Below are 13,795 nucleotides of genomic sequence, written 5' to 3'. Positions count from 1 at the left end.
AACACAGGGGTCTGAAAGAGTGCAAAAGATAAAAAATATTGTGCACTGTTAGTAAAATGCACTGTGTCTGGGGTTTTTTGTTTGTTTGTTTTTAAATAAAAGCTCCGATGAGGTTAACAAACAGGTAAACGAATAAAGCACAACAATAATCCTAACAAATAAACAAAAAAATAGATGCAGTGCTGCAATGGTGGTCCTGCACGCAATTATCAAAATGCCACGTATCGGCGGATCCGATATTACAAAACCGATATCCGATTATGGAAAAATGCTTAAATGTCGGGGGAAATAAAACCGATTATCGGTCGATCCCTAAACCCAACGTGAAGCAACTCTCAAACGAAAATGACTCTTTTTAAAATTGATTTTATGCCAGCGACGTCTCAAAGACGCATCGAGAAAAGAACATTTCGATCCATCATCGATGTATAATGTTTTCTGACCTTGCTAATTATTATGTAAAAAGGAAACGACGGCTAAAAAGAAATTCGGACTAAGTTTGTTACTGTGAGTAATTAGGAAGTGTTGTGAACGTGCTCATGATACCTGCACTAGTCTCAGTGACGCTGTATTGCGATATCCTTCGTATTGTCATGTTGCGCTGCTCTGTGGAGGATGATACGTTTGTTTCCTGTGCGTGTGAGACACTGTTTTTCCCTCCGCAGGACTACGTACAGGCTGTGACGGGGCTGTGCTACGACGGTCTGGAAGGACTGATCTACCTGGTGCTCTTTTCCTTCGTCACAGCCCTCATGTTCAGCTCCATCATCTGCAGCGTGCCTCACACATGGCAGGGTCGGAGGTGAGTGCTGAGAAATCATAAAAGCTTCGTCCTGTTATTTATCTCTCTTATTGATGTCCAACCACTTTGTTAGCCCTTTAGAGCCACAGGACACATGGAGGAGGAATTCGGGCGTCATAAACACATCTATAAAACCGTGATGCGCTGGAAATCCGGCTGCTCAGTACGGATAAGACGCACGTCCATATGTGTCCAGATTTCCGAGTCCCCAGCGAGCTACGTATTCATACATGGACACAGCTGCTTCCCCTCGCTTATAATCGTTTCCTCTTCTGGTTTTGAGGCAGCGTGTGATTAAACGGGAACAGGGTAGTACCGGATTCGAGCTTTCCATAATTAACGCTGATCTTCAGTAGCAGTGGAGTGTCTCCTCCTCCATCCCAAGACGCAGTGCTAAGCACCATCTCGCTTCGTCGCTGTCAATCATCCACCCAAGTGGGTTAAAAATGGTGTAGTGTTTAATTATATCAAAATGGATCATTATCAAACATTTCAGACGTAGCACATGGAACCAGACGAGAATAAAAGTAACGGACATTTTGAAAGGCATTTATTGAGACTTGATTCACAGCGCTGCGTCGTGTGTACCAGCATCTGTTTCGTCACAGACACGGCAGGCCCTCGTTTCTGTCCGTCGTGGCGAATACATGAGCTGATAGCTGAGGTTTGAGGAGCTCCGGTGACCGGTTTCTCTCCTGACCGTAGTGCCCTTGTAAGATGCTGCAAAATACTGCAAAGAAAATGTTGTTCCTTCTTTGACCAGCAGGGGGAGGTAGATCTAAAAAAAAAGGTGACGTCATGTACTTGCTGATGTTTATTACTGTGCTGTTTTATTTTTCCACTCCTTTTCTCCATCGAACCTCAAGACTCTAAATAGTGCATTTGTGATTACTGAAGCAAAGCCAATGCTACCATAGATTAATTAGATGATACTGATTAACACCAATTTAATAATACGGTTGTGTCTTCAAGCGGTTTTGCATTTGAGTTTCCCTGCAGCCTGCAAAACAGGAAATTCAGAGCGGAAAGAGAGAGAGAGAGAGAGCAGGCACGAGCTTCAGTTGTTGCCTGTGGCATTATGGGTTATGAGGAGGACTGCAGATACGAGCGTGTGCTCGTTTTGTGCTGCAGACGTTCCAGTGTGAAAGCAAGGTCACAGTGTGCCCTCTGCTGGCCACATCTCTTTGTGCTGGTGTCGATCTAAAGGTTGTGCAACGTCCTTAATGCATGCGTGTGTGTTTGCGCTACGCAGGCCCAGCGAAGCAAACGAGGAAGACTCTGCAGCTTCTGGAGGAAGACAGAACCACGATAACCTGTACCGGGTGCACATGCCGAGCCTATACAGCTGTGGCAGCAGCTACGGCAGCGAGACCAGCATCCCTGCAGCAGCACACACCGTCAGCAACGCCCCCGTTACTGAGTACATGTAAGTTACGCATGCTCCCTGTTCTGCCCAACACACACTCTACTCTCATAGTCACAGTTTAAATCAGTAGTCGAGCATCGGGTGCAAACGTCCCACTCATGACCTTCCCCTCATGACCTTTTAAGTCTACGCTCATCTATCAGTCGACACATTCTTCATCCAGGACAACCTAATAACACTTTACAGTAGTCTCTCAGGGTTTGTTTGCTTATAACCTTTGATATAGAAGCTCACTCCTTTGTAGTTCTCACCATCTGTGAGCATATGTGTGTGTGTGTGTGTGTGTGTGTGTGTATATATATATATATATATATATATATATATATATATATATATATATATATATATATATATATATATATAATATAATCTCGACATGTCTTACACGTCTGTCCTTCTGGGGGGTAGTGTCACATGAACCACACCAGAATTCGACAGAAAATAAGATGGCAAGAAACAGAAAACAGTCCCAGAGTTCCGTCTTTCTCGTATGCTCATGTATCAAAGCATTTCAGTTTAACTAGTGTATAATTTATGGGTTTTTTGTTGTTGTTGTTGTTGTTGTTTTTTTGGTATTGAATCATTTTGGTTTACATCACCTACTGTGCCACTATTGGGATTGGTTAAAAGAATACCGGAAATTATGTACTTTGAGCTACAGTACAGTTGCGATAAAGCCTGGCACTTTCTATTCACAGATGCGATATAATGCACGATGTTTTCTGTAAATGATTACCTCATACGATAATGTCATCATATCACTGGGTGTGAAGCAAACATGAACCGGAAAGGAGTGGGGGAAAAAAACTGATCTACTCGCTCGTCCTGTTCATTTATAGCTGTCCATGCGAGAGTTTTATCCTACAGGAGACATTTTATTAAAGCTTGAGTAGATAATAGAGTGAATGAGATTTTCTCATCAGTTTTTGTTGCGTTGTGGTGTTTTTTTAATAGACTACGCTTTCAAAAAAAAAAGGGGTGGGGGGAATGATTGGGGCGCACAAGCACATCTCCAGACTATAGAAGACGGAACGTACCGGATGCTGGATGCGATAAAGGAAGTGGTATTGTTTACACTGTATTTGAGCTGTATTTTGAACACCATTAAAACCGATAACATTAAAACATAGATCTCCGACGCGCGTTCACGAGAGAACCACTAACGCGAGAGTCCTCCTTTATGTCGAAATCTGCAGACATCTTTGTTATCTATGTGATTGAGTTTGTGTACAGCGTCCTTCTTCCTCTGCTGTGAACAGTGCAGCGCTTCCTGGTCCCGCGAAGCATTTTATTGTCCGCTCTCGAGTCGACACAGCACACGTGCGTCGCAGATCTATGCGGAAATGGAGATATTTTGTGAATAAAGACTTCATTTGAGTTGTTTTTACGCGCGCAAAGCGTTCGTATCGCTTCATAAAATTGGGATTAATTCACTGGAGACACGGATTACTTTTACGATGCCTTTATGAACTTTTTGGAGCTTGAACATTTTGGTTACTGGACTGTAAACAGAGGGGTGGAAATCTCCCAGGTTTCATTAAAAATGTCTTCGTTCGTGTTCCGAAGACGAGCGAAAGTGTTATGGGTTCGGAACGGCACGAGGGCGAGTAACCGATGACAGAATTTTAATTTTTGGGTGAACTACCCATTTAATTCTGTTGACTGTAATGACGCTCTGAGATGGGTAAACTTTCGAACATTGTGAAGGTGCACGAGGGTTTAATGAAGATCACCCAGTTATTGGTTTAGAGGCATCGTATATAAAGAAGCTGGCTTTACTATTTTATTACTAACTGCTTAAAAATACGGCTATGCTGAAGTATTGAAAGAAATGTAGGCTTCATGTTGGTGAGTTTGTTTGTTCACAGTTGTGCCCCTTTCTTTCGTCACACAGGACACAGAATGCAAACTTCCAAAATCCTCGCTGTGAGAACACTCCTCTTATTGGGAGAGAGTCGCCTCCACCTTCTGTAAGTGTCTAACACGGAATAACACACACACACACTCTTTTTGGGTTCTTCACTGGTAGTTCATTCCTTTTCCACAGCTGTGTTTCTGTTCCTGTGTGGGATAGAGAGCTGAAATGTGTGTCTCTGGACATGCTGTCAGGTGAAGTTAGAGTGCTCGGAGATCACACAAATGAACCATTAGACCTTTCAGAGCTGATTTGCTGTCCCGACCTGGCAGTACACCTTAGTTTAGAGGATCGAGATGCCGTGAGAGCTGCAGCTTCAGGTCGATGTTAATGAGATTTATCTAGGAGAGAGATGAGGGAAGGGAGTATGGCTTCGCCTAGTGGATAAAGGTTTCAGATTCAGCTTGTGTTTATGTTTTGTTATAAGTGTCACAGAGCTTGACTTATGTACCTGCTCTACACTCTGTGTTTGTTTGTTGTTGTTGTTGTTGTTTTTACTAACCCCTCCCTCCGTTAATGCAGTCTGGTCCGACTGCCTTGGATGAAAACGCTCACTGACACAGGCAGTTAAGGGCCTCAGGGGGCTTCCACTCGTATTGACACTGAACCCACAGGTACTGAACACGTCCCATCCCATCCCCCGTGATTTCTCCCCATCTCAAATCAGTGGCTGTGTACATGGTGGACACGATGATACTGCAAATCTGAGAGCTAGCCAAAATCGATCATCGCTGGCCAGATTAAATTAAAGCACGAGTCTGCACAGTAAAGAGGATGGGTGCGTGAATTTGTAGCACTGACCGATCGCACAGCTGATTTAATTCAGAACATTTCATTTAGGCAGAACTTGCATCATTTTGGCGAGTTTATGCTGCAAAGTCGACAAAACTTCATGAACGCCTTCATGTTCGTCTGGCCAACCATCTGTGATGAGTGACGTACATTTCCCTCCTCTATATTAGCTAATATAATATAAGCTAATAATGCTGTGTGTGGATCGAGACAAAGGAAATATTTGTATATACAGTATAAGACATTTAAAGGTAAGAAGTGCTGCTTTGTTTACTGTTCATGCTGTGAGCGGCCATTTTGATTTGACTTTAAATTCGAGCTCTCAATCAACTCAACACGTTCATCTATTTAAGCAAACTTTTAAATATCGGTAAAACATAGCCACTAGAGGATGTCGGACATTTTGGCTCAACATTTCAACCCCCGTCATGTTATCCACCATATATACACACGATCAAGGGCAACAGAGACCCCTCCTTTGAGCTCCTGCTATTCACCAAAAGCCAGCTGCCCCTTCGTTTGGTGTGTTGTGTTGTTTCTTCCATTGTCTGTAATCCAAAGCGCTCTGTGATCGGCTCTGCTCCTCCCCGAGTTCAGTGTCAGTAGTCAGAGCTTACCTTTGGCCTGACTCAAGAGGGAGATTTGTGTATCGTCCTGTTTCCGTGTGTTAGGTAGCGAAATGCGTGTGTGCTTTTTGTTTATAATTTGGTAGCATGTGGTTTGGGGCTGTTTTTAGTAGTGTAGACTCTGCTAACAACAATGCCATGAGATGTCCTCCCCACCCCAATCCTTTCTATCCTCGTCTGCCAAGCTTGAGGCTAGCCGGAGCCTAGATTGGTAGTCCACTTGCTCCGCCGTTGAACCTGGAGAATTAAACATTGTTGGTTTTGTTAGATGCAGCTCTGGTTTTAAGGATGCTCATGGATTTGACCGTTTGTGAGCACTTTTATACTAATAATTGTGAAAATGAGTCATTATTCCTGCAATCTTGTGATTTCTGATCATCCCAAGTTATGCGACTTGGGCAATATATAAGAGAAAAAGAAAGAGAGAGAGAAAAAGAGAGGAAAAAAGAGAGAAAAAAAGAAAGCAAGAAAAAGAAATAGTAGGAGAAAAAGAAAAAGAGAGAAAGGGAGAGAGAGACAAAGAGAGAGAAAAGGAAATAGAAAGAGAGAAAGAAAAAGACAAAGAGAGAAAGAAAAAAGAAAGAGAGAAAAATAAATAGAAAGAGAGAAAAAGAAAGCGAGAGAGAGAAAAAGAAAGAGAGAAAGTGAGAGAGAGAGAGGAATAGAAAAGAGAGAAATGGAAAGAGAAAAGGAGAGTGAGAAAGAGAGAAAAATAAATAGAAAGAAAGAGAGAGAGAAAAAGAGAAAGCGAGAGAGAGAAAGAGAAAGTGAGAGAGAAAGAAATAGAAAAGAGAGAAATGGAAAGAAAAGGAGAGCGAGAAAGAAAGAAAAATAAATAGAAAGAGAGAAAAAGAAAGCGAGAAGAAAGAAAGAGAAAAAGAAAGAGCGAGAGAAAGAAAGAGAGAGAAGGCAAGAGTGGAAAAGGGAGAAAGCGAGAGAAAGAAAGAGAAAAAGAAATAGAATGAGAGAGAGAGAAAAAGAAAGAGAGAGTGAAAAAGAAAGAGAGAAAGAAAGAGCGAGAAATAGAGAGAAAGGGAGAGAGAGTGAAAAATAAAGAGAGAAAGTGAGAGAAAGAGAAATAAAAAGGGAGAAAGTGAGAGAGAGAGAGAGAGAGAGAAAGAAAGAAAAAGAGACAGAGTGGAAAAAGAAAGAGAGAAAGCGAGAGAAAGAAAAAGAGAGAGAAAGAAAGAAAGAGAGAACCTGCTCAGAAGAAGGCACAAACTGAAGACTTGATCTGAAGTCAACATTCACTTTCTGAAACTTTGGAAGTGTCCGGAACGTTCCTGTTTTCACTGACCGCATCGTTCAGTACACACTAACACCGACCCCCTGATCCAGCAGAACCCCAACCTGTGATTACTGTCTTCCAGAACATTCATTACTTCTCCTTTCCATTCACATCTACTATCACACCGAGCTGAAGTTCTGCATGTTGTGTTCGTTGTGTATCAGATCATAACATCACCGAGATAAAGGATCATATCGTCCCATTCATCTAACAGTAATAAATCCATCTAGCTAGCAGAAGAAAATCTCCAGTTTGTGTAGTCTATCTATTAATGAATAGATCGCTCAGCACGCTCTTCTGACTGTATTATGTGCTGTTTTGTTGATTGACGTTGCCTTAGACTTCACCCGCTGTATAATAAAAGCAAGCTTCTATCATTCTCGTCTACCACAGGATGTGTTTGTTCCACGGTTTGGTCTCAGTGCAGCACTGAGTCACTTCTGATAGTGTTGAAAGCTCGGAGTTGACAATATGCCCACTTCCTAGTGTTTCCCAGCCTATTGAAAACCGGAGTGGTCTCAATGATGAGTCATTCTGTGCACTGTCACAACATTGACTGGACACTTCACTTCGACAATGATGCGATCTGGGTTGTTGTGTTGCGAGAAATAACGGCTCAGCCACGTAATGCGGCGAAGATTAGAGCGTTGTATGGACAGAACAAATGTAATGAATTTACTGGTTAAAACCTGGTGTGTATAACCTATATTTCCAAAAGTATATGGACACCTGACCGTCACATCCCGTTCCAGATTTATTCCCCCTTTGCTGTTATAATGCGCTCCACTCTTCTGGGAAGACTTTCCATTAGATTTTGGAGCATGTTGTGGAGGGATTTGTGTTCATTCAGTTACAAGAGCGTTAGTGAGACTGATGTCTGGTGGAGTCAGGGTTCAAGTTCATCCCCATGGTGTTCAGTGGGGTTGAGGTGCAGGACACTCGAGTTCTTCCACGCCAACCTTGGCAAGCCAGGTCTTCATGGAGCTCGCTTTGGACAGGGGCATCGTCATGCTGGAACCGGTTCGGGCCTCTTAGTTGTTAGAGAAATTGTAATTCTACAGCAAAAAAAAAGACATCGTGTACAATTGTGTGCTTTCAACTTTGTAGCAACAGTTTGGAGAAGAACCACATACAATACGAGTGTGATGGTCAGGCGTCCACGTGCTTGTGTAACAATTCGGTCACTTGTGTCCTTTGTGTTACCCATGCTCCTGTTGAATAACTTTCCTTTGTTTGTGTCTCTGCAGTACACTTCCAGCATGAGGGCCAAGTACCTGGCCAACGCCCGGCCCGATCCCAACAGCAGCACTGCAGCACACTAGAGAGCTCCTAGGGACGTCCCTGCTCTCTCTCTCTCTCTCTCTCGCTCTCTCTCTCTCTCTCTCTCTCTCTCTCTCTCACACACACAAACACACACACACACACTCATAAATGTGCCCTTGTTCCTATGACACAAACAGACCCCGCCCATCCTACTTCAGACAAGAAGGACATCAACACATTCACCATTGAAGAGGCCCCTTGTTTACACATGATTGGCCACAGTTCCAAATAGTGGCTTACTCCTGACAAGTGTGTGTGTATGTATGTATGTATGTGTGTGTGTGTGTGTGTGTGTATGCGTGTATGTACGTATGTGTGTGTGTGTGTGTGTGTGTGTACAGTGTGTGTGTGTGTGTGTGTGTGTGTGTGTGTGTGTGTGTGTGTGTATGTATGTACATATGTACGTATGTACATACGTGTGTGTGTATGTGTGTGCGTGCATATGTTTTATAGGTCTCTCACTGTGTGTGTGTGTGTGTGTGTGTGTGTGTGTGTGTGTGTGTGTGTGTGTGTGTACGTACACATGTTTGTTCATACACGCTGCCGTTGCTTTCTTGTGGTGCTTTTGCCAGAAGAGCCTAAAGCCCCAGAAGTACAAAGCCAGTCGGGGTAACTGGCCTCAAATTAAATCACATTCCTGCATGACTTCTATAACGTGACCTCGTGTGTGTGTATATAGGATTATTTGACAGGTTAAGACTTTCTACGCTTTCAACACAAACAGTAACATCCATTCTGCTTAGCTGGATCAGTAACGCGATCTAAACTCCACGCCAGGTATCTACATGTATCACGTCACGAAAGAAGAGCGCGACGTCTGCAATAGGAATGTATGCTGATGATTAGACTGGTTTTGAACAAAGTGTGTTTTTAAATTCACTGATTCAGTGGTGCTAGCTAATCTAATGAAATCTGAAAAGACTTACTGCCATTATGTATACAGAAAGAAAACAAGTAGCAATAGTAAGACTTGGGGTTGAGGAATGGCTTTGGGGGTGTTAGCTCTTGCTTAATATTTCATTCTCAGCTCTCGTTTAGGTGGAGTAGTGTTAATTCAAATGAAAGCCATGGCCAGCTTTAGAAAGCCTGGTGTAAGCTTGTCTTTCCTTTTTCCCCCACCGTGCGTGTAAATGACCAATCCGAGGTCCCGAGTAGTGTGATCGAAACGAGACTTGCGCACAATATAAAACAGCAGCGTTGCTGAGTAAGAGCTGCTCAGGTTCCACACATGCACACAAAATAGCATATAAGGGTTTGGGCACTCGATCCCATTCACCTCGGTTCTCTTTGTATATCATACCAACCAGACATCAGGCCTGGGATAGCAAGATTTCTGATATTATGTTGGTCTTACATGTCTCCACCATGGAAATTACAGGTTACCGGTTATCTATAGCATACGTGTTGCATGCTTGCAGCTGTTTTTCCTCCACAGGAGGATTTATCATCGTGTACTTGAGAACTTCTCTGTACTGTACATCAACATGACCTATGAACTTGGACGTATTGCTGGGCAAGCTTGGACCCGAACATGGTTGTTCAGGTTTCGATTTTTTTGTTCCCCCCCAATCTTTCGAAGCAGGATGGACTCTCAGAGGAATAAGGACAGCTGACTCCAGCATGAAATGTCCAAGACTGCTTCATTTAACTTCCGCACTGACTCCTCTGCTCCTACTCGGCAATGTTATAACCACTAAGTCCACTACCACAGACTCCAACAGCAACTGCAGCACATCAGGTCCAAGGAGAAAGTGCTATATGGAAACGTGCATCTCCGCAGATGATCACACATAGGACATACACACACACACATATACGTACACACACATGTTGATGCATGATCGACTGTCCACCATGACCGGGTTCCTCACACAGATTAGAACGTGGATGATCTCCTGAAGAGGGTGGCAGCGACTTGGTCATCGGTGTCCTGATTTCTTGCTCAGCTCGTCTCTTCCTCTGTCCTTCTGAACTGCACCCTGCTATGCAATGTCATGCGCAGTGGTGCGAGCCAAACAGAAAACCACTTCAACATTCCCAGCTCAGACTGGGGCTGAATAAAGTTCCCAAAATGCTACACGGACCGAACCGTTCCATGTACAGTCACTTTCCTGGGACGGAACCTGAGTAAGGACAAGTGTAGAACTGATGCATAACCAAGCTGAAGCTCCCGCTGGACTAGAAGGAACATCCGAATTTTTGGAAAAAGGCGCAAAAGGGATTGTGAAAGACTTGGTGAGGGGGGCAGGGAATGGGAATGGAACCTGGGTTATTTGTGTCTTTTAGCTCATAGCTGAACATCTTTAGCTTTCTGGACTATAAGCATTTGTTCATTCACTTCTCTGAGGCATGGTGACCTTTTCAATGTGGAGTGTGAAGTGTTCTCGTGTGCTACTGATGCTTATTTTTTGGGTTCCTTGAATTATGCTATTATTGCAATCAATAACGAGGCAAGGTTCCTCGACTGTGCCAACAACCAAACCATGACTTTTAATCTTTCTCATACCTTTTAAATGTTTCACATGTTTAAATGGGCCTTTTTGTACATTCACAGCTCAGCCTAGCCTGAGCAACTGAGCGAGTCACCTGTGAACATGAGCCTGCTTTTAAGAATTTTTTTTTTCTATGTGAACGACCATTTGTTAGTGATGCAATATATTTTATTCTTTTTACATCATACTCTGTTAATTTCATAATGCTAGAAGTGTCTGTGTGTGTGTGTGTGTGTGTGTGTGTGTGTGTATATATATATATATATATATATATATATATATATATATATATATATATATATATATATATATACACACACACACACACACACATGCTCTATATATATAAAATTACAATGCAAAATGAAGAAAACCGCGAGACAAATTTGCAGTACCATAGTGCAAAATGTCACACTTCATCTCATTTGACTTTTTTTCCTAGTCATCGTGTCATATTTTTAGAATGATTAGTAAGCACAATTATTTTTACATTTTTTTTGTCTTATGTGAATAACTGACTTTGGCATTTCATTTAATTGTTTTGATTAAATTTCTTACTTAAATTTGATTCATTTTTATTTTTTCCGTTTTTCTTTTCTCCCCCCTTTTAATTTTTGGCATTTACTAAAATATTGTACATGTTAAACCTGTGGTTTTATTCAGCTTGAACTCAGTGTTTTCAGATTAAAATAACATGAACTGACAGCAAATTTTATTGTCTCTGTTTTGTTTTTGGGGTGGGTTTTTTTGGGGGGGGATGACGACAGTCTTTACTGTATCCTCTATGGACTGTACGTGTTTTGTAAAACAGACTTGTAACTATTTTTTACACAGTCTATACTGTATACTGTTATACTGTATACTACTATATAGAGTAGTGTTCACTTTTAAATGCACAATTAATATTATGAAGGAAAGAAATATTTTCTGCCCCAAGCAGCAATCTTTTATTTTGATGCAGTAATTGATGTGGTTGTGATCGTCTGGTGTACAGGGTATCTGAAATGTCAGGAACCAATGGGAGTATGTTGAGCAAATAGTGTGTGTTGATCCGAATACGTAGATCAATAATCAACAAAAACGCGATACAGTGAGTGAGAAAATGCCTAAGAGTGAACATTTAGAGCATATGTTGTAAATAATAACACAAAATTAACTATATGTAGTTTTGCGCTTATCGCTTCCTGAATTTTTGGACACTGTGTAGAATTAAATGAACTAGTGAGCTACAAGAGATGGACCAAAATATCAGCATCTTGACTTGGCAACTACAAATAGCTAAACGGATGAGTTATGTTAGGTTGATTTTTAATGAATGGCATGTATCAGGTTTGACAATTAGCATTTCAATAAGTGAGATTCCAGATGAACATGAGGTAACCAACAGTTCCAAAGAGGCCAAATAGTGGAAGCCCAAATTGCAATAGTTTTATGTTTCAAGGGGAAATCGTGGCAGCGTATTGTATAACATGCAAGCTGCATCAGCAAAGAGAAACTGGTCTCCAGTCAAAGCTCCATGGCAGGGATAGACAGACTTTACAGAATAGTTGCTAAAATCCCCACAAAGCCAGGAACCTGAGAATGGAATGAATGGGCACCTCATTGACTCAGTCCCAACAAAAACTGTACATCATGACCTACACAAAGCTGGAATTCATGGCAGGGGTACTATTCAGAAGCCTTTTGTGTCAGAGATTAATGCACAAAGACTTTGACTTAGTGCAAGGATTGCAAAGCCTGGAGCCCTGAGCAATGAATAAAAAAAAAAAAGTAATATAGTCTGATGAGACAACTTCCACCGTGTTTCCTACAGCTGGATGGATTTGTGTTTGGAAGAAGCCAAAGGATGCCTTCAAACTACAAGGTCTGCTGCAAACTGTTGAGTATGTCAGAGGAGCCATAATGATAATTAAGGTGGAAATGTTTGCTTTGTATATAACAGGTTGTATAACAGCCAAAAACGATGAGGCAGTTCTACAGGACCGGGTACACCCTGTAGTACAAATGCCCTTTCCGGATTATTCTCATACTATTTGCTAAAATTAACTGAGTGGTTTGATGAACAACAGCATGAAGCCAAGCGCCTTCTCCAACCTCACTAATTGCGAGTTTTTCAACATCACTGAACCTTTATAGAAAAAACATAAGAACAAACTGCAAAGCAGATCCCCATCTCCTTCATCCACCAAATAATTGGTGATCATTTTCTTATTAGAGAATGATCCAACGTCCCTCCATAAACTATTCAGGAAAGTCTGACAGTATTCCAAAATACTCTTTATTAGATCCTTGATATTGATCTATTTACATATTTGTTAGTTTATCCATTTGGGTATATTCATTAACCTCTTTTTTGTAGTGGTTTCCAGTTTCGAGACTGGATTGCGGTTCACTGTTTACCAGAGGAAATAACAAGATATGTGCCATATGGTTCTGTTCTGTTTAAACACTGAAGATAAAATGAAAACCCAGACAGAACATGTCTGAAAATGATTATATGTGCAGTGTAGCCATGTTTGTCTTGAGTCTTCCTGCTTTCCTGGAAATCTTCCCTTCCCTGGAACTGACACACAAAATGGCCGACTTCAAAGTAATTACTTGAAAAGGAACACTAGAGAGCAGTATGGTTACATGTAAACTGGACTGAATACAAGAAGATGGGGGTATTTCATTGACGGTGTCTAGACTTTTCCCTTACGTTTAGTTAATGGGATTATTTTAATGTTTCAAGGGGAACAGTCTCAGAAATCATGGCAGCGTAAGAGAAACAGTGGTCGCAAACTCAGGTTCGTGTTCGAAAGTAACATTTGTAATGAACAGTGAATCAAGAGTCATTTTGAAAGAATCTAGAACAAACAAGTTCACCAGGTAGGAAACTGATGTTGGCCCAAGTGTATATTGGATAGCTACACAGCAAAAAATGCCTTTCTTGAAGCAAGCAAGACACACTTAAATATAGTACTGAAATCAAGCAAAACAAATGTGCCAATGAGGTAAGCAAAACCGAGACGGTAAGAATTCTTGAAAATAGCATAAATATTTAGTGACTAAAAAATGCTATTGGATCTTAAGTCTAGACAAAAATGTAAGCAAGTTGTGCTTATTACACGCAATGAAAACTCGGTTATTCA

General features: G+C 41.6%; 1 protein-coding gene across 1 annotated transcript in view; it reads left to right on the top strand.

Moving 5' to 3' along the window:
• The window catches only part of ttyh3a (tweety family member 3a), a 62,473-nt gene extending 53,130 nt beyond the window's left edge, over positions 1-9,343 (top strand). The window contains exons 11-14 of the mRNA XM_053612320.1: positions 666-802; positions 2,055-2,228; positions 4,123-4,198; positions 8,097-9,343. Of these exons, the coding sequence (XP_053468295.1) occupies positions 666-802; positions 2,055-2,228; positions 4,123-4,198; positions 8,097-8,171 (462 nt within the window). The 3' untranslated portion in view covers positions 8,172-9,343. The remainder of the gene's footprint in view (positions 1-665; positions 803-2,054; positions 2,229-4,122; positions 4,199-8,096) is intronic.
• The last annotated feature ends 4,452 nt before the right edge of the window (positions 9,344-13,795 follow it).

Source organism: Ictalurus furcatus, chromosome 24 (assembly GCF_023375685.1).
Source record: "Ictalurus furcatus strain D&B chromosome 24, Billie_1.0, whole genome shotgun sequence".
Lineage (NCBI taxonomy): Eukaryota > Metazoa > Chordata > Actinopteri > Siluriformes > Ictaluridae > Ictalurus > Ictalurus furcatus.
This window is presented reverse-complemented; position numbering and strand designations above follow the sequence as displayed.